The sequence below is a fragment of the Ictalurus punctatus genome, chromosome 11 (genome assembly GCF_001660625.3).
Source record: "Ictalurus punctatus breed USDA103 chromosome 11, Coco_2.0, whole genome shotgun sequence".
NCBI lineage: Eukaryota > Metazoa > Chordata > Actinopteri > Siluriformes > Ictaluridae > Ictalurus > Ictalurus punctatus.
In genome coordinates this window covers 22141821-22168166 of record NC_030426.2, presented here as the reverse complement: position 1 = coordinate 22168166, position 26346 = coordinate 22141821, and the positions used below count along the sequence as shown (strand labels likewise).

The following is a 26346-nucleotide window of genomic DNA, read 5'->3' as shown; positions in this document are numbered from 1 at the left end:
CAAAGAAAAAAAAAACACTTTTATGTTTTTATTTGTTGACCACCGAAACCCACGACCTGACATGATGAAAAGTTTTGTGGTGCTTTCAGCAGTGACGGAACATGGCTGCAGGTATGGCAAACCTCCAGGTTCACATCAAAAAGAATCACAAAGCGGACCGGGACCTCATCGCTTTCACATATCACAAAGAAATCGAACCACAAACGGACCTCCGGAGGTGCTCTGAGTACGGTTCGCTTTTGGGTACTTTTAGGGGGGTCTGGGATCACCTGATTAGTTCACATATACACGCTGAACCGCTCCGAGAGTGTTTGGAGGGATCAAACTAATTCGGTTTGAAAACACACTAATACACCTGTCTTAGTCGATCAAGAACTTCTTAAGGCTATGATTAGATGGTCAGGTGGGCAGGATTTTGTTTGAAGCTAACGTCTTCAGGAAGGCAGCTCTCCAGGAACAGAGCTGGTGAAAACTGCTGTAATAGAAGGTGCCTGAAAAGTCAATAACCAGTGCGAGTTAAACTTCACATCCTTCATTTTATATTTATTATTTAGAACAAATATGCTTGACATGTTCAACCTTGCATTTTTTCAGCTACTGTATCATGTTTTGTGGATTTCGCTCAACATATTTCTATTGGTTCCTGACATGCTTCCAGACACCCTGTATAATAATTTGATGATAATAATAATGCACTTTATGGCTAAATGTTTATGGACACCATCACACTCATACTGTACGTGAGCCTTTCCTAAACTGTTGCCACAGTTGTGTAGGATGCCTCTGTAGCATTGAAGGATGCCTGTAGCATTAAATTGTTCCTTCACCAGAACTAAAATGGGTTCCAGCATGACAATTCTGCTGTGAGCAATGCAAGCTTCATGAAGACATGATTCTACAAGCTTGGAGTGGAATAACTCAAGAGACCTGCACAGAGCCCTGACCTCAACCCCAGTGAACACCTTTGATGTGCAGACTGCATCACAGACTTCCTCACCCATCAGTGCCTGTTCTCAGTAATGCTCTTGTGGCTGAATAAACACAATCCCCACAGCTACATCCAAAATCTAGTGAAAAGCCTTCCCAGAAGAGTGAGTGGAGGTTATTATAAAAGCAAATGGGGAGACATTTTAGAATCTGAGATTCAAAATGCAGTGTGATGAGTAGGCGCTTCTACTATTATGACTAAAGAAATCTGTGTGTGTGTGTGTGTGTGTGTGTGTGTGTGTGTGTGTGTGTGTGTTGGGGGATCACAAACACCCTATGCTTCATGGACCACACTTTGAGAACCTCCTCAAAGCCCCGCCCTTTATACTCCGTGCAGCCAATCAGGAGTGCAGCAGGCTTGCCTCCGAAATAAATTGCACGTTCCGACGGCGCACAGGAGCATCATCCAACACAGATACGAGGTGCACGTCTATGGAGTATACACAGATGATGAGCGTCCCGAATCACATCGACAAAGCAAAACCCGCAACTCCTGCACTGCTGTACGGGTTCCAAACTTTAATCTCATCCGCGTGAGACATCTTTCTGCACGGGTATTGAAAGGAGAAGACGGGAAGTCTACACAGTCAGTTGACACAAGGGCAGCTTTGTTTATTTATCTATCTATCTATTTATTTATTTATTTATTTATATATCAAATGCGCTGTTAAATGATTTTTCCGGATTGCATATTACTGCGTATTGGACTCGTCCGGGAGTGCACGCGCGGACTGCTGACTAATGTCACGCGCCGTATTTTTTTCCGCCGCCACCGTTCACACTTCTCCACAACACCGAGGTGAAGTAAGCCGAAGGTCATCCGAACATGCATTTCATCTGATCCAAGATTTTTGAACTAATTCATTTTTTTTTTTTTTTTTTAGCGCTGAGATTTGGAAAACTGGGAATTGATCGGGAAGCTACTGAACAACCCAGCACTTATAGAAGGTAAAAAACAAAACAAAGCAAAACAAACAAACAGACAAACAAACAAATCTGGCTCTGTGGAACTATAATGGAAATGGCTTGTAGTTGTTGCATTCAACACCCTTATGGAACAATCACATGCGATCATAAGTTTTTTTTTTTTTTTTTTTTTGCACAGGTGAGGAATATATAATTAATATGCAATTAATGTGCAGGTGCATTTCACCATGTTATGCCGTTAAAATTGCACGCGACCTCATGCTACTAAAATGTGAGTTTATCACTTCTGAAAGGTGAACTGACGTGTAAAAAGACGCACACCTGGAAAAATGATCACATGGGAATATAAACACATTGAGTTAAAAAAAAGGTGAGAAAATCTAATCTGTGAAGTGAAACTGAATGACTTGCATGAATAACAAAACTCAGATCTAAAAATAAACAGACCATGTTTAAAAAAAAGAAAGAAAAAAAAAGAATGAATTGTGTAAAAAAATCACGTGAAAATAATGTTTAAAAAAGTTCTGTGAAAAAAAAAATATATTGTAAAAATGAATAAATCATGTTTAAAAAAAATTACACGGAAATAAATGAATTGTGTAAAAATCACGTAAAAAAATATAAACCATCTGTAAGAAATCACGTTAAACAATAGACTGCATAAAAAATAAATAAAAAATATGAGTGTGTAAAAATTATGTGAAAGTAAGCAAAGTATGGAAAAATTACATGTGAAAACAAAGTAGTATACAATTATATGTGAACATAAATTAATGGTATAAAAATAGCAGGTAAATAAATACGATATGAAAAATCACGTGAAAATATATGTTAGTGTAAAATCACGTGTAAATAAATCAACAGTATAAAAAAATCACACGTGAAAACAAGTAAATAAAATCACAGGTGAACATAAATAAATCACCTGTGAAAATAAATGAACCATGTGTAAAATCAAGTGTGAGAATAAATCAAAAGTATAAACATTACGTGAAAATAAATTGTGCTTAAAATCTTGTGAAAATGTATCAGTCATGTAAATCACGTGATCATACATTCTTAATGTGTAAAAATCACATTTTGCTTTACTTAGTGTAAAATAAATGAATGCTAGTGTACAGATGTGAAAATAAGTTAACCATGTTTCAAAATCACGTGAGAATAACTGACTCAAAAGTAAGTCAAACCACATGTGAAAATATATATTTTTAAATCTACATGTGAGTAAAAATGAATCATGGAAAATAAATCACATGAAAATAGACACACATGTACTACATGTGAAACCCAACATGTCTGGTGTCTAAAAAGCACATTGTGTGATTATTCACGTGAAATTCATGTGATTTTTTTTGAAAGGGTAGAAATGCAATAATATATATATATATATATATATATATATATATATATATATATATATATAAATTTGTCATGTGATATCTATGTCAAAGGTCAGTGTCACATGACACCCAATACTAATCTGATTCACTAATTGCAAAAAGTACTTAGATGTGTTCTTTTAGGGATTGGTATGGGACAGTCTAAAATGCTTAACATAAAATAAAAAAAAAAATAAATAAATGTACGAAATGCATTAATGTACGAAAAGAACAACCAACATTAAGTCGCTATATTACTGTATTTTTAGTTTATGGGGCCATTCTTTGGAGAGAAGACAGAAGTTATAATCAGTAAAGTGTAGGGAATTTTTTTTTTCTCCCCTATATTGCTGTTTTAACACATTTAGCCATTTAGGTCTTCATTATAATAAGTGTATAATGTGAGAAAAAAAAAAAAATTTAAATGCTTCATATTCAGGAGTCAAGGGGGGTAAATTTGCTGTTTCTAGGACACCATTTTAAGTCATTATCTTACATCATTAAGCCACTTTAAGTTTCCTTATAGATAATGGCCTTATATTGAGCTAAACATGTTTATCATGAAGATTATTGTGTTATTTATGGAGTAGTCTTTTGTCATTTGGGACAGTAGCAGTGGATAGTGTTTATGACATGGTGAGATCCTGTGGTCATTGTTTTCATACATTAAGCCAGGTGATGCTTTGGTCACGCTAAGCGTTTTCAAATGTCCCTTTTGGCATTATTTTCTTTCATTTGTATGGGATATAATGATCCTAACTATGGCATGAAAAATTTCACATGGTGTTTATGGTGATCACATCTTTCCTCATACTGATCCAGCATTTCTCACCACTATCAGTCTGATAGCAATACTCAGTACTATTAGATCAGAGCATCCCTAGTTATTATGTAGGAAAAGCTATATACAGTTATACAGCCTACCCATGACATGTATTGGAAGGTGTTAATAAATCCTAAATGGTTTTATTTTTGTGAGTTTGTTTTGTGGCATTTTAGCCAGACCTGAGATGTCGTCTAACTCTCAGCTTTTTTTTCTCTCTTAGCACTTTCAGGAGGTGAGGAAAGTCCTGGGAGAATGTGGAGTCGTGGGGTGAAGCATGAGCTGCCGGTGTGTTGCTTTTAGACTGGCGTGTCTCATGTGTCCATGGGAGTGTATTTTACTAAGCCTCCACTGCTGGGTTTTAGCCTCGGCCACAGGCTCGCGGGATGCTGCTGGCCCATTCGGCTGGCTCCTTTCAGACAAAGGGCCTTTTCATCAGTCACAGGAATTTACGGAGTTTGTGGAGCGCTACCAACAGGGCTTCACCACCAGGTACAAAATTTACAGGTGAGTCATGCAGAGCAGCCAGATTCATTTGTACAGATTCTTTTTTACTTATGAAAGACCCACAATGGCATTGTTACAAATGGACAGTTTTAGAAAAATTGCGTGATTTTGGCAAATGGGTGAATGAAAGCACATTGAGATGCAAACGGTGATCACACGGTGATAATTGTAGCGGCAGATGATTACGTGTGGTTTGCGACAGCTGAGGCATTGACAGAAGTTGAGCTGAGTTCGAGCATGGTGGATTAGATGAAGTAACAGCAGCACAAAAGGCAGCTGAAAATGAGTCTGAGTGACACGCATGTTTGGCAGGGCTCGGTGCCCGTGCAGCCCAGCACAGATGGAGATGCCAACACTAGGGTTAGACAGACGTGCTGTCCTCTACAGCACGTCACATTTGTGAATGCGCTTTTTTTTTCCTCAGTGGCATACAATTGGTATTAATCCGGATCTCCCCCTGCTGGTGGGTTGGGATGCTGAAGCAATGAGTGAGTGAGTGAGTGAGTGAGTGGGTGAGAGTGTGTGAGTGTGTGTGTGCTATGAAAATATCTGCATCCACTTTTAGCCCTTATGGAAAATCACATGATGTTTTTTCACATGTGATTATATCAAACAAACAAACAAACGTGAATGTGCGTTTCAACATGTTATATTCTGAAACTACACATGTGATTAAACCTGTGTGACTTCATGCGAATATTAAGTAATTGCATGCGGAATTCATTATTAATTTGAATTTTAAATTTCATTTGAATCACATCTGGGGAAAAAAAAATCAGACATGAAAATAAATGAATCATGTGCTGAAATCATGTCAAAAGAAAGGAATCAAGCAAAAAGCACACGTGACAATAAATGAACCATGTGTAAAGTCACACATTCAAATAAATTAATCATCAAAAATAATAATCACCTCAATATAAATGAATCATGTGAATCATGTTACATAAAAAATAAATAATAATAATAAAAAAATAACTGCATGTGAAAGTCCACAACAGGAAGTGTCTAAAAACCAAGCTGTAATTATTCACATGTGACTTTCACATGACTTTTCTGTTAGAGGATGGTTTACAGATGTGGGTTGAGGATCAGTGCCGAGTCGTGTAACACCCTGCAGCAGAAACACTTGCTCTTGTTTCATATTCATATTTATTCATATTGTTCAGATATGCAACAAGGATTTGAAGGCTGTATAATGAGTTAGCGTCATGGCACAAATCAGTCTTCTCCATATATTCTTTATGTCGCTTGAAAGGATAAGGGCAATTCCATGATTGGCGTACCATTTAGCCTTTCTAACTCTTACAATGATACTTTATTGTTTTTCAATTTTCAACAGTGAATCTGAGGAAATGTGCATTTAACCATTCAGCAGTGTGTTAACCCTTATCCCACAGCAATCCCATTTCTTACAACATGTATGTTTTTTTTTTTTTTTAAATAGTTATATAAAATGTTAACTCGCATCCATGCTAATGGAATTAAGGACATTCTAATGATTTACTTAAAATATATATATACTTTACTTTCAAGCAATAATTTGGGGAACAGTGTTGTATGTTGAGAGTGCACATTCTTCTTCTTATGATCAGCAGGAAATGAGATGATGAGATTCAACTTCATTGTCATTGTGCAGTGTACACATACAGAGGCAATGAAATGCAACTTGAATGTTGGGATGTTGAACATCTCAAAAACTTTATGGAGGTGAATGTGTTCAGGTAACAGGTGTTTGCGAATGTTGTGGAACTTAAATGTACGTAGATTTTCATAACCTATATTGGATGACTTATGGAAAAGCATGTTTCAAGTATGTGTTGATAAAAGGATTCACACACACACACACACACACACACACACACACAAGAATAATATTTTTCTTCCTGAAGGGTTTAATGATTATTATATTTCAGGGTAAGAGTTGTTATAATGGACTTTAGTGCTGTTATATGATATTTCTCTGAAACATGAACATAGGTTGGTTAAAATGTCTAAAATGTCTTTTACGTTTACTTTACATATACATTTGTAAATGTAATACCAATGGGACAGAAATAACGTCCCAATCGTGGAACCACCTTTGAATTGCTGTACCTATATTACACACCTAGAACATGTCTGACATTTGTGAATGTTAGTAGTCCTCTTGAGCATTGCTCTAAAAAACCATGTAGACCTATATGGAGCAGTATAGATTTGTCCGCGGATGTCTCCTGGGCAAGAATAATATTGGGCACATGTTGTACATAAGGAGAAATTTCCTCTATTCCTTAAATCGTATGCTTTCTTTCTTTTTGACACGTTCAAATTAGAAATGTGACAGTTAATCTTTTAGCAGATGTACCCTTGAGAATATAGTTCTTTACTGTGATGAATAAATTAGCGTATATTCCATGTGCTTTATTCCCAGCATGCAAATCTACACTTATTATAGAGATGTTGACATGTAGAAGTGTGTATACAGGCTTATACTGAGCGTGGAAAGAATTAGCAGGACGACGCTTTCTGTGGAGAATTACTGCTGATATTCATTGTATCTTTAAGAAGCGCTGGCTAAGCTGACAAGCGCTGTCAGGTTGCGCGCAGGGAGCTTTGCTATTAGCACCTGACAGCAAACACATTGAGTTTGTGTGTATGTGTGTGTGTATATATACATATACATGCACACACATATATATATATATATATATATATATATATATATATATATATATATATATATGAAACTTATTATGTAATATTAAGTCCCTGTCAAATTACACATCTAATTATGCGTTCCTGCACTAACGACGGCTTTCTCACTAACCGCAATTAATCACAGATGAACTGAAAATCCAGCTCAAAACAATACATTGTGATGATAAGCATGAAGTGTGGATGATGTTTATAAAAATAAACATAAAATGTTTGCCTATAGTATATCAATGTACTTTCAAGCCATCTCTCGCCTTGTTTAAAGCGCTGAAAAGGTCATGCTACAAACAGTCAGCCTTTATACTTTAATTAAAGCACAGAGTTCAGTATGCATTGCTCATCACCTCCACTCTAGCAACTGGCTCATTATGTGAGGAATAAAAACACTGATGTAGGAAAATGGTCAATAACAAGGTGATATGATGCATTCTTTATTGCCAATTATTGTTACCACCCAAAATGTATTATTTCCCAAACAGCATGTCCTGAAGTGTTTTATTCCCCTTATACCACAGAGGGTTGCCAATAATTAAATGTTTTAATTATTAATGAAAGACACATTGTGCTTGTTAGCCATTTATAATTACATTTAATGTTGTGGAACGTCCACAAAACCAGTTAGTTCCTGTTATCACTATCCCTCATCGGCCTTTCTGTTTTTTCTCTCTCTTGAAGTTAATAATAAAAAAAAATATCTGGATGATGCCACAGCCCTCTGTGGCTGGTAGTCTAGACAGCAAAATTAGTCATTCTTTCTGGGTGTGAAGGATGGCATTTTTTCTCCCGCTGTCAATCCCAGTGACACTAGCTAATCATGGGCATCTGTATGCTCGTGTATGCGGAAGAGGACAGATAGTGCTTTCTCCGAGTGTGTTACTCTGCCCTTGTTATGTTAACATGAAATTGGAAAATGCAAAGCACTTCAATCCATTACAAAGGGCTGACACTGGATACTCCTTCCATAAGTGTTAAACTTCTCCTTAGAGAAAGCTTCACCATGCTAACGATTGTACATTTTTCTTTGTTAAATAACAACACATTTTTAAAAATCCATTTGTTATCAGCCATACATTATGTATAGCATCATCATACAAGTGTCTGTGAATGAGTTGTTCCTATAGAAATGTTAACCTATTAGAACAAGTGCTTTGATTTGAACAGTTTGAGCTTCTGTTCTAGAAACTTGATCAACAACTTCTATGTCCCGGTATCTCACAGGTGGACAAATCAGTAACCTGGGCACCACAATAAGCAGATTTCATATCTAGGCTGTTAGTCTTTAATTTGTAGTTGCCAGGAGGAGAAATACAATTAACAACTAGATAAATAGAGCAACAAAAAAAAAAACACCTCTCCTTATTGACTTTCACAAAAAAAAATGTTTATGTCGCTATAGTTCAACTTAACATGCTTTGTAGTGGTGTGACGCTACTAGATGCTGTAACTATAGCAGACAGTAGTCTTTCTGTTTCCCACCACCTGCTGCACTATATACATCAGCCGAGGTGTGATCTTTTTGACGGTAGGATGGGTTTTGGTAGGCAGATTCATCAGCTTGGATGGACGACAGACGATATTTTCATCATCAGAATCAGGAATGAACAGGTACCGTATATGAAACCACTGATGAAATAAAGTTGCTAGCTAGCTAGATCATATCTACTATGTGTAATGCAATAACAGAACACCTCACCTCACAGCTGAAATATTTGCCAACAACTTTCAAAGGGTGCAAGCACAGTGTGCTATTTGTACATATACTTCTTCATTTTTACCCAGTCTGTATTAATGCACATATTTAGCTAACTAGCTTTAGCATGCATTACTACATTACATTACAATACCTACCACTTCGTAGCCTAGTTAATCAGGTTTCTGGGCAACCAGAACATGAGACTGGCAGCACAACAGAGTTTTTACTTGCCTAGTAGACTAGCTAAGGATTTCTCATTTTCCCAGCACAGTATTTATGGTTATGAAGATTATAGTTTTCAGGTTGACATTTCATACACAAACAAATTTGAGATGTTATGTTTGCTTTGCCTTCATACTGGTGTATAATGTTTATTGCAATCAGACCTACTTCAATATATAGCCACGTTGGCTAATTTGTCACTATTCAAGCTTCTACTGTTCCACTGTTTAGATTGAGCTAATGAATACATGTATATCAACAACGTTATTATTTACACTGTATGCATGGCTCTCATAGAAAGCATGCATGGGTTAGCACATTTTAATCATTCCTCAATAATATGGACTCTTCTATATTCTGATCACTCAATCACTGACAGTTTAGAAGGCAATGATTTTGGACAATTCATAGTCATGTTTATCATTATACACAATGAGGTAGTGCTTCAGTGCTATATTAGACACTTAGAATGAAAAAGAAATGTTTATAGACAAGACTACTGTACTTGAAGATAGGATGGCAAGACAAGAGTAAACAAAAGTCAGCGAACACAAAGTAGAAACTTTTAAAGTTTTAACAATTACTAAACATTATTAATTATAGTGGGTCATCTTATGTGGTGAAGGATTCGGGCAAAACACAGACTTGTTCATTCCCAGTGACATTGTTCTTTTTCTCTACGTGCACAACTTAGGCAATACAATGCACATTAATAACTACACATGCTTAAGATCGCATGTTTCACAAACACTAATCTTTTCATATAGGTTTGTCAAATTTTATGGCCAAATGAATTAGTATTTCCTGTGGGAAAAGAGCTTTATGATATACAAATACATATTTCAGAGGAGGAAGTTTGCATCCCCATGATTTTCTTTAATTAAAAAAAAAGGAAAATGTAACCTTTATGGACCTTTTTCTACAGAATTCCAAAATGAAATGATAGAATATGTAGTATTAAGGTGAAAGTGTATTAAAGGTTTTGCACTCAGTTTAATGTTACGAGATTATTATGGAACACATCAAATGACTTGTAGCATTCTGAATTACATTTAAAAATAAATAGATCTTTGCATCCAGGTTAACATATAAAAGAACAAAATATGTATCATGCAGTTGGTTAACAGCCACTTATAAAGTCTGTGGTTTTATTTTTCTGTGGCTCAAATGGAGTTCCAAAGGGCATTCTCTGCTACAAGTGTAAGATTGCATTGGGACACATGGAGCTATTCATTACATCTTTCCAAGCTGATACTCATGCAATGCCAGGGGAGAGGATTAACCATCCAATTTTGTACACATGTCCTACCAGATGACCTTGATCGAATTGCAATGCTCTGTATTGATAAAGAGAAGGGAAGAAGCCCTGTTTCCAGTTCAGGAAGAGTACAGCCAGCCTCGGTCACAGATGGATTTGGCATCACTAGGAATTCCACTGCAAGAGTCTAGTCCCATTTAAAGCTGTCCATTACATTCTTGCTGTCTGACTGATACAGCACCGGACTCTCACCTTTCATCTTGTAGGTGATGAACCTACAAGGTCGTGCTGGTTGAGATGCTTCATCACGTTGCAAGGATGGCCCTGATTAGGTCCTGGTAGAAGTGTATCAGTAGGAGTGGGCAATATGACAGTAATTAAAACATATCATATCATCACAGTATGTAACTCTATATGCTAAAAAACTACTGGTAAAAAAGTGTTTGATAGTATGTTTAATATACATTTAATATACTTTTTTTTATTTATAAAAGAATAAATACAAATATTTAATACTGTAAAGGAGCAAAAATATATAGATCTGTAATCATTTTACCATTTTAATGATTAAGTACAAAATTCTATTATCAAGTCAAATGCTTCCAGGCAGTTTGGCCATCCATCCATCCATTCGTTCATTTTCTGTACTGCTTATCCTACACAAGGTCATGGGTGATCCTGGAGCTTAGCCCAGGGAACTCGGGGCACAGTGTGGGGGACAACCTGAATGGAATGCCAACTCATTGCAGGGCACAATCACACACAGATTCACACACCCATTCACACACTACAGACACTTTTGAAATGATAATCAGCCTAAAACGTATGTCTTTGGTCTGGGGGAGGAATCTCTAGTACCCAGAGAAAAACCCCATAGCATGGGGTTCATGGGCCCCCAAAGAATCCCCAAAGAATGGGCTTCATTTGGAAGTCACTTTGGATAAAAGCATCTGCTAAATGAATAAATGTAAATGTAATGCATGGGGAGAACATGCAAGCTCCACACACACAGGGCATAGGCGGGATTAGAGCCCCCAACCCCAGAGCTGCGAGGCAGACGGGCAAACCACCAAGCCCCAGTCAGTGTGTAATTATTAAAAATTAGGTCAGGACACAACCTTGAGCAATCTGTGATGCCATCCATGACATGAACAAACGTGTTACATATTGGTTAATAATTTAGGAGATAAAAAATGCTATAGACTTTGTGGATTAAATTCCTTATGGGTCCATTCAGGAGCAACAACTTCTTATTACATACATCATGTAATGCAGTATCTTGAATTCTTTCTTTTTTTTTTGGATGAACAGTTTTTGTTTTTTGGACCATGCTGCTTTAGTTATTCCTATTTTTAAGGATTTCATTTTTCAGTTCTATGCACACTAAATTAACAACATTTCAAATCAAGTATATCAACATGAGATTTGTGCCAGTCTAATCCTCTGCACATTGGGGTGTAAAAACTGCTGTTTGCTTTACTGAATACAGAGGGACCACAAAAGGAAATTTATTTACAAGGCCGAAGGGAGAGGGGGTACAGAGGGTAGTGGAGTTATGCCCTAGTTAATTGTCTCATTTTTTATGTTTAAAGACATGTGTTTCTCTGGAGTGTTTCTGTACTTGCGTTCACAACCTGAACAAGGACGAAACACTTACTCTTCCTTTAGCCACTGATGTGAGACTGTTTACCCAGTTCATCCCATGAAGGCCATCATTCTACTCTAAGCGAGTTCAGGCAATTACTGAAGATAAATGAATGAATGGAGTAAATGCATCACACAGCATCCAGTATTCTTTTATGTTAGCAAATAGGGCTTTTTTTTGTCCTGTGATTCATATTTGACCACCTCCTCCTCCCTGTAAGTCCCAAGGGACCCTAGGCCCAATGCATGCGTCTAAGACAAATTGTTTCGGTTCACATATAGCAAAAGAGCACTTTGTTGAGTGATACTATACTGATCTAGCAAATCAAGTCTTCTAAACTGACTCAGGTTTTTCCCCTTTTAATCTCTGTTTAACAGATCTTTTTTTTTTCCCACAGTTTTCCACAATGCTGCCATGAATCACAGATTTACACTGACAGCATGATTGACTAATCATTTTCTGTTTCAAAACACCACCCAGGCATTTCTGGGATGTAAAATGTATTAGCTGTTAAAGGTGCAATGAGTTGAAACGTCCAACAAACCTTTTTGGAATATTAAGAACAATTTATTTTACTTAATGGAAGGGGTAGTGAATACTGCTCTCTGAGCTGTAAAAACATCAGTGTCATGTTTGTTATTCATTATTGTAATTGAAATTCAGATTATCTCAGTGCACTCTTGTATTCCAACACATATAATGATAGCGAAAAGGGATGCACCCTACACAAGGGGTGCCTCACTCTGAAAAGGTTTGAGAACCACTGATTTATAGCATGCATAGCAGTTTCCCACTAACATGGGCCACTGAGCTAAAATAATAATAATAAAACAATCTCATCTGATTTGAATCTTAATTATATATAAATTGTATATATATAATTATGTACCGTATTTCATTCAATAGTATATATTGTTTTTCTCCCCTAGAAAATTATTCACAAAGAGGTAACATGGGGGTTTATATGTATATCTCTATCTATCTATCTATCTATCTATCTATCTATCTATCTATCTATCTATCTATTTTTTTGACAGAAGGAGAAATTTGGAATCCAGACGCTTTAACCCACCATTGTTGAATTCTCAGTTCTGGAGGTGTTGATTAATTTCATGTAACAGCAGCTCTGACAATCGTTCTGGCTCCAAGGTTTCTATTAATGAGCTCATTCTAATATGTTATATTGTTCTATATTAGCAGCTTACACAGGAACCTGCATGCTGGACGATCCACATGACCGGATTTAAAAAAAAAAAAAAAAAAAAAATCTGTAATTGTTCTCTGTGACAAGTCTCCAATGTGAGCACCTTGTAACAGTTAAGCTGTAACGTGTCTGACGCAAGTCTTCAAGACTCTTTTTATATTACCTTTAGTAGAGAGCACAAAAGAAAGGCTGGTAAGGGAATGTCTGTTTATCAGTCACGCCAGGATTTTGAGATCTCAGAAATTAATGCAAAATCAAGCAAACTCCACAAAATTCAGAGGAGCTTACAATTTTTCAAAATGGCTGCAAATTCGGGCCAAGATGCATCATGTGACATCATCACAATGAACATTCAGCCAAAGCCCTCTTCGATTCACGTGCATTGAACATGAATACAGCTAAAAGGTCTCATTTACCAACAAACATCACGGCAAAAGACCGTCCAAAACCATTTCGTGCAATTTTGTTAATTCAAGTAGTTTTCCGCAAAAAAGCACAAAAAACTTTGCAAGTTGCATTACAAATTTTGAAAAAAGCCTCAGCAAAATCAAGCATTTTTGGCCGCAACAATCACAAAATTCTCAGCAAAATCCTGAATCGACTGGTTTATAGCTGCTATATTATAACTTGTTTTGTGGACATTCCTCAACATTGAATGGTGAAAACATACCACATGTTAATTTATGCTACATAAAAAAATGTTAGGATTGGCTTCAGAATGTGCTGTTATAGGAACTGGGTGGTAACAGTAGCTCCGCTTCACTTCACACCACATCACATCACCCCGTCGTTGTTTATTTTCCATGACCTATCATGTTTTAGTCCATTAATGAAGTGCAAAATATCTTGACTTGGATATTTACATTCTTACTAACATTTTCCTATGAGCACGTCCCATAAGTATTCCTTACTTCATTAGGGCTTTTGATGAAATTTACACCTCAGAATTTACATTTAGCCAATAATACAGGAACAGCAATTATTTATAAACAGAAATGATGTTTCAAATTACGATGCATAATAAATGTCATTTCAGCTTTGTATCAATGATCTTTTGATCAATAGTTGTATGATGCAGCTTTTAGGCAAAAGCTGTATATTAATAAATGGGCTTATTTAAGCTATGACACATCTTTCCCCAACAAATGTGGTACAGAAAGTTTAGCTTTTCTCTCAGCTCTGTTTGTATATGTAACACCCTATAAATGCCTTCAGGAAGACAGTGGGTATGTCTCAACCAGCTCCCTAGTTAATTATGTAGTGAATCAGTATATCATGTACACGAGTTTGGGTACTGGTAAGGACCCTGGCTCACTACACATTGGGAAACTGATAACTCAATTTCCGGCGATATGACTGCGCACTTGCATTGTAAAACGTTACCAAAAATTAAAAACATATTAAAATATTAAAGTTTTATATGTCATATAAATGTGTTACCTTAATCATATGCATTCTGTCATAATATGTCAAGCAGGATCATAGGCAAGCTAGTGGATTTTTTTTTAAAGAAATCACTTAAAAGTCATTAGACTCAAACAAACTGTATATAGAATGTCAAATAAAGTTCAGAATCGTTAACAGAGCTACAACAATGATAACAAGCTACTTAGTTGGCTAAGTTAAGAGTTCGTCCCCCATTTTTTTTTTAACTGAGAGGCTTCAGAAAACATGATGCTATTTCCACTAAGTGAACATCCATGCTCCCTGGTTTTTGCAGTACATTGTGGGGTTTTTTAGGGAGCACTGGAAGCATTTTGCAATTGAGACATTCCATAAATTGGCCGACTTCATGATCAGCGCCCTGACTACTGAGCTAGGGAGCTGGTTGAGACACACCCAGTGTTTCCCACAGGTCTGAGGTAAACCAGAGGGGAGGACAGAATGGAGTGATGGGAGGGTTTGATGTGATTTCAGTTGTGGGTGTTGTGGGTGATTGTGGTTTTCCTTTGAAATGTGATATGTTTGATATACTATTCCGCTCTGATCCCACACAAAATGAGACAAAACATATAAAATGGGTCAAAATATACCAGTATGTCTGTCAGCAATCTTAAGTGTGGGAGTTTGGTAGAGTAACTGTACAGTTGATGTGATCTACATTTTATTATTTATAAAATTTACATAGCTTTGATCTTTTGTTAAAAAATCACAAAAATACTTTGCTCATGAATATCAAACAATTGGAAATACAACACAGGTTTATCAAAAAAATATATCTTTGTTAAATATAGGTGTGCAACAATTATTGGAAAGAATATACCTACATTTATCACACCTTCAAATCCATATAATTTGAATCAGGAATCAGGTGTTCAAGATTGGGTGCCAGTGATTAGAACCTGCTTAGAGAGTGCACATGGAACCTGTCTTATTTTTACCTGTCTCATATATAGTGTCTGGTGTTCCCTTTGTTATTGAGGTGTGGTGTCAACATATCAATATCTAAAGACTTCTATAATGCCTTCAGAAAAAAGGTTGTGGATGCCTATGATTCCGGCAAGTAATTTAAAAAGATCTCCAGATTATTTGAAATACATCATTCCATTGTAAGGAATATCATCTACAAAAGGTGCAGATTTCAAATGACTGCCAGTTTGTCCAGAACTGGCCGTCCCAGCAAATTCAGCCCAAGAGCAGACCGTATGATACAAAAAGAAGTCTCCAAGAGCCACAAAATTTCATCACAGGATCTGCTAATAAGTCTTTCAGCTGTTGGTGTCAAATTTCATGCGTCTAGAAAGAGATTTCACAAATTTCACCTGCGTGGGAAGCATGCCAGGAAAAAGCCTTTGCAAGACTACAGTTTGCCAATGAGCATATAGCTTACAGTACATGTAAAAAAAAACCCTCAAACATCTTACAACTGAAAGAATATTGCATGGAACAGTGGTCAAAAATTCCAGAAAGCATGGTCGACATTTATGCGAAATGCCTACAAGAAGTTATTTCTGCTAAAGGGGGCAATACTAGCTTCTGAGACCAAGTGTGTACTTAATTTTTCTACAGAAGAATATCGCCTCTATTGATATTTCTGTTGAATAAATGATTGAAAAAGCTAATTTTCCTTCTGGTTTTGTTCAAGTATATGAACTTCATTAATAGGTACTGTCTCAACGATCATCAAATGTTTACTTGTCGAAATACTGTATGTGAAAAAAGCCAACAATTTCCATGGGGTTTACTTATTTTTTCACATGACTGTATGACCTGTTCAGAATGAGCATCGCATACTGTCGGTACGTGGAAACCCCCAAAAAAAGACCAAGTAAAATGGAGTGTAGAATAAAGCTGCCATACTCTTCTTCTAGCAAATGTTGAGATAAATAAAGAATCTACCCTAACTCAAATAATATATTTCATGTGCGATGAGAAAATACCACAGCTCATAACCGAAAAGTTGCCCAATGACTTGTAGGCCTGTTGCTGATGGCACAAACACATTCTTAGAAGACAAAGTGACTATGACTATGAGTTGTTCCCTATGTGGAAATTGATATACTGGTGAGCTAGCCACCTAGTTAGTTACCATATTTTAGCCTAGACATTTAGGTTTCTGGTCAACCAAAACATGGGACTGGGCAGCAAACTGGAGCTTACATGTAATGTGTGGGCTGATGAGTCACGACACAAGTGCATAAACTCAGTGTGTTGCTTATTAAAGAGCAATTCAATAAATGTGGGGGTCAGTGAATATGAATGTTATAACAGGCAATCTATAATCAGAACAAGAAGGCTGGCATGAGTAAAAACAGGGTTTAATATGGCTTGGAAATGCACAAGTAAGCACAAGAGTCTTTGCAAGAAAACAATAGAACAGGAGGGTTTAAAAACAACAAACTAATCATAGGCTAAACTATGAACAGGTGCACACATTATAGAATAGACCAGTGAAGGAACAGGGCTAGAGACAGGACCAGAAAGCAAAAAAAAAAAAAAAAAATGCAGCATTTACTGTGTGGGGAAATGCATTGTGTGCTAAGGGGATTAATGACACAACATGGCATTTGCTTGATTATACAGTATAAACACAATGAGATGGAACCTTGCGTTTGCCAACACATTCTTCTTGATTAGTATTAGAAAAGAAATGACACGTGACTAATTTATTGTCCAAGCGTGGACTCTTCCCCTGACTGGGTGTTTGACCTGCTGTTCCAACCCAATTATCATTCAGGAGCATTGGAGTGTTAGAGTTCTTCTAGGAGATGAAGCATTGCACATTCTGTATACATACATGCCTACTGCATGAAGGGCCTTTGTGCGAGGATGGCCAAATCTTACATTTTACTGCCCCTAGCTTTCTTCTGGCTTGTCATCACCCCTGAATGCAGAGAGCACTTTTGCACTAACTGTAGTTGGTGTTTAAGTGTACTGAGCATATGGGTCTTTGCAAATTTGTCCCTTGTGTTGTGTGAATGTGTTGACGTGGAAGAGAAGGAGGCGGTGTAAACTGACAGATTTGCAGTGGTATGCATGTTTTGGTTAGGGGTTTGAGCTAAAAATGTATCTTATCTGACTAACACCGCTACACTGTCAAGGTGATATAAAGTGGCACTTTTTGCATGTGTTATTCGAACATCAAAAAATTTTCAGGTCTCAAATGTGTTGCTTATCTTATACACTATTTAATGAGTGTTGACAAAACGAGTGGTTGTCGGCTTGTTGTTGGTGTGTTGTTGCTTGTTGGTTGAAATGTTGCAGAATGTCATATGCTGACCTTGCAAAGAGACAATAACACCCAAAGGCTTTATGTAGCTTTTTAGACTCATGTTACGCTTTAGCTGGTCTGCGATCATGCTGTCGATCAAAACAAGACAAAACAAAAAAAACATTTTGTTGTACAGTAGGGGTATAATGTGTGTGCAGTCCCTATCTAGTATATAAAACTGATAGGTAGCCGTTATGGTTCTACTGTATATGCTTCTCAGGCTTGAGGAGTAACGGAGTACATGTAATGTTATTATGTAATCAGAATACAAAAAACTGGTAACTGTAATTCATTACAGTTACATCAAAAAACAAAGTAATCAGTTTACAGGTACATTTGGAAAAAACAAAAAAAGGGGAATACTATCAGGATTACAATTTTTTTCATTTAAAACCAAATAAATTAATCTTTTGACATAACACAACGTAGATAGCTGCTTGATTATAGTTCTGGTTCTCTCTTGCCAGTCGTGACTCACGTGAGCAACCTCCTGGTGCATGTGAAAATTATTTTTGTGCAAAGTTAATTTGGTAGAAATTAATGCAAATTTTTTCTCTGAAATGATTTTGTTCTGGTGACCATACATCCTCTTTTTCCCAGACATATCCTCTTTTTCTGACCTTAAAGAAGTGTCCAGCCAGGATTTTTTTGAGAAAATGTCTGGGATTCGGCTTTAGTTGCATGAAGATGTGCTTATGGTCTAATACTGCATCATGTGTGCGCATATTTACATTGCTTTAACCCCTCTCTGTAATTCCCGCCTTCTTGCACACCAACTGGTCGATTATAAAATGCTTACAGCAACTATTGGCCAAATTCCTGCCATTAGCCTACTGTCAGTGAATGTGCGAAGGTGAAGCGCTGTTGTGTACGGCATCAAACATTTGCTTGACAATAACAGCAAATGATAGCTGTCCTGAGTCGAAACAACGCCCGTGGCCATATAAGGTAATGTTTAACTTCATGTTATCACATTGCTTCGTATTACATGGTTATTCAAATGATGGCAGAAAGGACACTCGTGGCGTCTAATATTTTATTTTATTCCATATTTCATGGACATTTAAAAGAATGTAGGAAAAATGTTGGCAGATAGAAACCAACTTTTGTGATGTAATGGTACCCGCATTAGGGACAGTGATCTTTATTTTGTTTATTTATTCTATTTAAACAAATCCAAAAATTGAACATGTTTTTAAGCTCTAAAATAAGGTCTAAATAATAATTTAAAAAATTAGTTCATATTTCTCTTGACTTTATTTACGAACGTGACCTTGAAGTAATCCAAAAGTAATCAGATTACATTACTTTCATATTGTGATACTTGGATTACGTTACTGATTACATTTTTATGAAGTAATTTGTAACTGTAACAGAATACATTTTTAAAGTAACCCTCCCAACCCTGATGGTTCTATATATGGAGTTGGGCATATCTTGTGACTTATCTGGCAACAAAAGGTGACAAACCTTGCACCAATTTACTTGATTTTAATAATTTCCCACAGAATCTAGAGTCTAAAGTGACTAAAGTCTAAATGTCTAAAGTCGTCTTTCAGGGCTGTTTCAAGCCCAATGGGCTACTTGCAGAAACAGTTCCACATGATAACCAAGATGGCACTTCTGCCTCCCGTTCATCCATTATAATGGGAATGGCACTATTTTACATCCGGTGTCAAAATAAATGTCAACAACATTCTTTGTATATGTAAGAACATTTGCATAGCTCATTTTCGTAAACTGAAGAAAGGTGTCTGACTGTATACTTCATCATCATACACAAACTGCTATGAAAGTAAGAAAATACCTATTAATAGAAATGAACACCCAAGCTAATATTAGTTAACATTATGACTCTATTGTAAGAAAAAATACGGAAATACATCATATCCCTGAGTGCAAGTAGCCCAGTGAATATTACAAATATAAAAAGCTAAAAGCATAATACAACCATGAAATCATTAATATAATTAATCTTGAAGTGAAAAAAATTCTCACTAGTTATAGAAATGGTGTCATAAACTGAAATTTGATTTAGTAAACTGAATTTAGTACTTGATTTAGTAAATTAGTAAACTAAATGTGATTTAGTAAATTGAAATTAAAATTTGCTGTTGCTATTCTTGTGCAAAAATCAAATAATCACTATAGGCTGAGAATAAAAGACTCGCTTTTCATTTCTACTGAATTTGAAGCTGTTACGAATCCTCTCAGTATATGCTGCGTTTCAAAACCCGTGCTCTTATTGTGACGTGTTCTTTGTTTTGATTTCTGGTCTCTCTGCCCATGTTCTATCATCGCTTTGCTTCCCAATTGTATTCATCTGTTTTCAATTCTTGATTAGTTGGTCTGTTTATAGAATATTTTCCTTCTGTTCATTTATCATGTTGTGAAGTCTTATCATGCTTTTGTAATGTTTTGTTTTTGTGTACTGGTTTCCTAATTCTCTCTCACTTGACTCCTAATTTATTAAATCTGGATTATTCTTATTTATTTCGCCTGATTGTTCACTTGCATGATGGTTATGGTTATGCACTTAATAAACAGCACACTGAATTTATGCACGTGATCTCATTTGATTACATGTTACAGAATCTCACCTAATTTTATGAAGTCATGTGGTGCACATATGTATACCCACGTTCACATTTTGCCTGCACATGAGCATTTAAGGAATGTGTACTAGGCAAATTAATTAGGTTGAATGGATGTTAGACAATCTTTACAGAATCAGGAATATGAAGAGATTTGGAAGCCATGTCTATGTTTACATGCACGTCAATATTCCGATATTAATAAGAATTTGGCAATATTTTAATTAGTACTGAGTCATGTAAACACCACAATCGGGTTATTATGACCCTGATTTCCCACCCCTGGAATATGCCTGTTTTAATCGGAGATGTGTTGCATGTAAACACCTTATTCAGAAGATCCACTGAAAGGATATGCGCATGCTCAGTCCGCAAGGAATTGTGGGTGCTAACAGATGCTTAGCTGTAGGCTAGGTATTTAGGAATGGCATCTCAGGCATACTTACAACAACCATGTATACGCGAATATTCCGATGGCTGTACGCATATGAACATCATATTCAGAATATGGCTGCAACTCAGAATATAGACCTTAAACAGAATCTGATGTGCATGTAAACCTGGCCATTGACTAAACCGTGCAAACTAGTACAGTGCAGCACAAAAGACGGTTACATAATTCTAAAGCATTTGCCACTAACACTTTTATTGAGTGAAAATGAAAATGCTAGTCAGATTCAAATAACGTCTACTGTGCGAAGAGACCAAATGTTACCCAAAAACATTCTAGCTACATAAAGGCATTTAAAGTCCTTACTTGTTTTCCAGTCTGTATTAATACTCATAATTGGCTTGTCACATTTTTTAGATAAATTACATTTGCTAATGCCTTTTAATCTAGTTAACTGGACTTCGTGGCAACCAAAACATGGGACTGAGCAGGACATAGCAGCCTTGACATCCCAGGTGGGCTAGCTAATGAATTTATGTTTTGTCCTCTCCTGTCAATAATGAAAGAGCTGTAGCATTTTGAGCATTCTGATAATGCTTTATTATTGCAATTTATAAGCATTTGTCGTTTTCCAATAGCACCCTGTTATTATACTCTTGACAGTTAAGGGTTTTGAATATTTATTCTTCTTGTTTACAGATGACATCCTCATTGTTATCTGCAAATTTATGCCTAATGCAAAATTATTATTCTCCCAATGTGGCTAGTTATCAGAGTACAAGGTGAACAGGGAGAAATGTATCATGGCCCTGAATAATAGCCTCACATTGACCTTGTCTTCTGACATTCTTATCATCACCTACATGAGACAGAAGTTAGACACAGGACTGTTTATTAATGCATTAGCTGTTTGACTTAGCTAATTTTTCTCTTTTTATGATTTTAGATAACATTCTGTGATAATGATTGCACTACTGAAAGGTTAGATATTGTCTTTGACATTGCATTAGTGTGCAAATTACGAGAATTGCACCCAATTTAAAGCCTTTGCACTGTATGTCATGATTAGAACAAACAAACCTTTTGCTTTTTTTTATTACATATGTGAGCTGAATATAAAATAACTAAGCAAGCTGAAATCCTATGCGGTACAAAAATATATATACCACAGTTCTGTGCATTCAAATTAAATCTGATGTACAGTTCAAATTTAATTAGTGCTGAATTTCTATAACAGCAGCTCTGACAGTAGTGCCAGCTTCAAGGCAAATTATAGGTTTCTATTAATGCACTCGTTGTAATACATGATCATTTCCATAGTAACAACTCATTCATAGGGATCTGTATGGTGGATATGCCACATAATTTAAGATAAAAACAGTGAACAGTAGTCTAAAAAATATATAGATTTAAAAGCCTGTGGAATGCTTTCTATAAGAAAACATTTAACATTCATACAAGACTCCAGTCACTGTCAGAGCTTTATGTTAAAGCTGTTCCCTTTCAAAAGGAACTCAACGTTACGTAAGCTTAATGTTGTGGGAACGCCTCCACACATGACCGGTATCTGAAGTCTGCCTAAACACACGCCTATTTACTGGCTTGCTGTGGTCAGGTGATGTGGCATTTTGTGCGCTGCATGACCATAAAACAGCACCTGTAAACCACATCATCAGCTTCTTTGTCTTCAGCAAAGCCGAATATCTGTTGTCTGTGTGAACAAACATTGTTAAAACTCTTCACTTACTCTCTTTTTTCTGCTTTTCTTGAACACCACCCTGCCGTTGATTATTTTCCTCTAACAGCACCCCCTAACCCCCTACCCCCTACCCACCGCACCCCACCCCCACACCCACCGCCAAGTGTTTTTTTCCTTACATAATTACAATATGTCTTGTGTATTTACTGATTTCCAAGCATTTGGTCTTTTTGTTGCTTTGTTTGTGAAGGGCTTTATCCTTGCATTTATCCATGCAACCATTTTCTCTCATTAGCTCACTTTGTGTCAGGAGTAGCACTAAGTGTTCACAGTTAAATTAGTTGCACTTACATCCACTACATGGACCTTTATTTTGCGATAATGTGATAATGGGTGAATTTGGCCTACATAGATTAATGTTTATTTACCTCAGACATCTGTGCTCACAACATATGCAAAAGTAAATTTTGAGTAAATATATTTCTCTATTAATGTCACATTACGTACAGACTCCTTCTCGTTTCCTGACAGCTGTTAACTGTGCTAGATGTAGTGTTATATCCAGTATGTTTGCTGTCTCTTCCTACAACCTTCCTTGGAAAAAGCTGATACATATTTTATTAGGTACATCAAACATTTCCTTTCTTCTAGGGTATAATATTTTGCTTCTATATGTCGAACTGAAAACAGGAGGACAAATAATGAATTAATTTGCAGAGGTGACAAAATCTGCAGTTTAGCCTTAAATTTTTGACCCCTTGCTACAGCCACAAAGGAGACACCTGAAAACGAAAGAGAATAAACTTCATAAAGTGGACAAGGCAATTCCACTATCAGTTGCATTTGCTACTGGTAGCGATTACTATCACTGTATGCAGCACGGTATACAGTAAAGGTTAACTTTGACTGTGAATTCATAAACCTTGGTTTGGTGAACTAGACAACAAGAAAAGTGTCAAATGTTTAAAATGTATGCTATTAGCAGTGAAGCGTCTCGTTCAACAACATACACTAGGGTTTTTGTAGTAAAATTATGGGGTTTTTTGTTTTGTTTTTCTTCTGTCTGCTAGGATTTTCTCATTATCAATGATAGCACCCCCGGTGTATTTGCTAGCCCACCGGACAAGTAAGCTATGTTTTGGTTGCATTAAAATAGCCATTAAGTGTCTGCTATTGCAATTTAGCCCAAAAGCCTGGTGAGATAATCATATAGAATGTGTCCTTATTCAATGTCTATAATTCAGCAGGTAGGAAAAACTAGTGTGTTATAGTTACAGCATCAAATTAAATTATATGAATTGACTGGAATGTGTTATCTTTAAGCGTATATGTGCAGGCCTTGGAAAATGGAGGTCTGGTGTTGCTGTAGCTAAATTCTGACAAAGAAGCAAAAATTATGAAATCTCAGTTTTACATGTACTTCATCATTTTGCCAAGATTCACTTTCTGAATAATGTACTGTTAAAGATATATAAAAATTTGGTAGCTACTTTGTAACTGTGATTTCCTCACATGATGAATGTCACACATTGATCAAGTTGCTGGATAGCTACATGCCAAAGCAAAATGCATATACGCCTAATTGATTCAGTCTGTAATCAGATATTGAATGTTAAAATGTCCGTGGTGCTCCTGCACCAGAGTCTGAATGGAATCTTTACATGTATTCTTCTCCCATTGTTTTCAATTTCGGGAGCAACCAAATGTTTAAATGTTCTAACTTTACTTGTTGATAAGACACCTGGGAAATGGAAACATATTTCACTTTAGGAAAGGATGTCGTTTTTAGAACTGTTTTCAAAATGTTCTTGCTTTTCTTTTGATATCTGCTGGCTGAGGAAAAAAGCTGGAGTGTACTATATCAAAAAAGCACTATATCAACGGCTGATAGATTTGAACTGATTGCTGATAGTATCAGATTCTTTTTACCTCAATGGATATTTGGATATCTGCACCTTTAAACCCCTCCCCTACCACTAGCAATGATAAAAATGTCAAACAGCAACACTGGCGGACTATTTTACATTTCATACCATATCAAAAGCCTTTCTGCCACCTGAAAATGGGCTCATTTGCAAGCTTGTAAAAAATCACCAGTCAGTTCACATGAAGAGTTGCGAAGTTTAAGGGTAGGGTTATTAGCCTTAGCGTTAATTAAAGTCCAAGTGAAGTGCCTTGAAACGCGAAGCATTATTCGATTGTTAATGTAATTTCCACTGAAACAGGAAGCCAGGGCAGAACATATCTAGTGGCCCCGAAATAGCCAATAGCGTTTAGCTCATCTCACGGTCCAGGAAAATTACAACTTTTGAGGGCAGGACACTTCAGATTCTAGAGAGCATTTGATTGGACAGAAATTCTGATGAGAAGCTGAAGTGCAGAGTGATGTCATCAGAATTCAAGATGTCAAGCGAATTCTGTCATCGTTCTGGATTTCTACCACTCATATTTTTCCACATGATTCCGTATTGAGTTTTCTTTTTACTGTTAAATTAAAGATGTGGTGACTTTCGGACATAACATTTGTTCTGTTGTATCAAAGTCATTCAGATACCAGTTGGTAAACAAGTGCTTAAAAATGTCACATTTTTACAAGTAGCTTATTTTTCAGAGCTCCTTTACATTCTCAGAATGCAATGGAGGCGGTCTCAGAGGCTTCCGGTGAGTGACAGTTTTACTGTGGCCTCCGAGTTTTCAGCGGAGTGTGTTCTCTCTGTTGACTTCATGCAGTCACAGCTCTTAGTGGGGAGGCATAGCAGGTAGTTCTTTAGTAATCCTTCTCCCACTGTGCACCTGTACCTCCAGCACAGTATTGGATTAGCCTCCGGCTCCATCCACAACTGTCCATCAGCTCTGTGAGCTCTGACACAACATCGATCATCTTTCTCCCTCCTCTCCCTCTCTCCTTGCTGTCTCTTTGCATTTACCACACAAATAATGATCACTTCTCATTATGCAGATGTTCCCCAGATTCCTTCTGCTGAGTGACAATGCTTCCTTTTTCCTTTTCCTGTTCTGTCTCCACCCTACATTTCGACCCATCTTATCATTTCTGCACCTGTCTTATTTGGGATAGCATCAGACTCTGTCGTTTTATAAATAGCTTTGATTTTCTCGCCGCATGCCACAAAGTCTAGCTAATGTTTATCAGCAGTAACAAAAAAGTCAGACAAAATAACCCCAGATTGCACTATTATGTAAAACCGTAGGGGGTGGGACAATGGGGGTTGCAGCAGTTGGAGGTTGGAGCAATGCCTAGAAATAGAGTTCAAACATAATGGCACTTTTTGTTGGAAAAAAAAATATACACAAGAGAGATTCAAATAGCAGCTACTGGGGTCATGCAGTCATCACATTTTCTCCCCAGCAGGTCTTATCCGAATGAGTCTCACCCTCACACACAAGCTGTTTGACTATTTATTTTGCCACTCATTTTGTGATTTTTTTTTCTGCAGAGTGAGATCAATTTTCGAAGAGACCCTAGCCTCTTCAAAATCTCTGAAGCTACACAGAAGTCAATCAGTCTAGTTTAAATGTCTTTCACTGCTTTATCATGACACCCTCTATGGTGGGATTGAGACTTCTTTTCTAACTCTGTGTGTGTGCGCT

At 36.7% G+C, this 26346-nt stretch overlaps 1 protein-coding gene across 1 annotated transcript in view; it reads left to right on the top strand.

Annotated features, from left to right (window-relative positions):
* The first annotated feature begins 1390 nt into the window (after positions 1–1390).
* The window catches only part of brinp3a.1 (bone morphogenetic protein/retinoic acid inducible neural-specific 3a, tandem duplicate 1), a 66393-nt gene continuing 41437 nt past the window's right edge, over positions 1391–26346 (top strand). Inside the window, exons 1-3 of the mRNA XM_047158415.2 lie at positions 1391–1786; positions 1872–1935; positions 4340–4623. Coding sequence (XP_047014371.1) covers positions 4394–4623 — 230 coding nt within the window. The 5' untranslated portion in view covers positions 1391–1786; positions 1872–1935; positions 4340–4393. The remainder of the gene's footprint in view (positions 1787–1871; positions 1936–4339; positions 4624–26346) is intronic.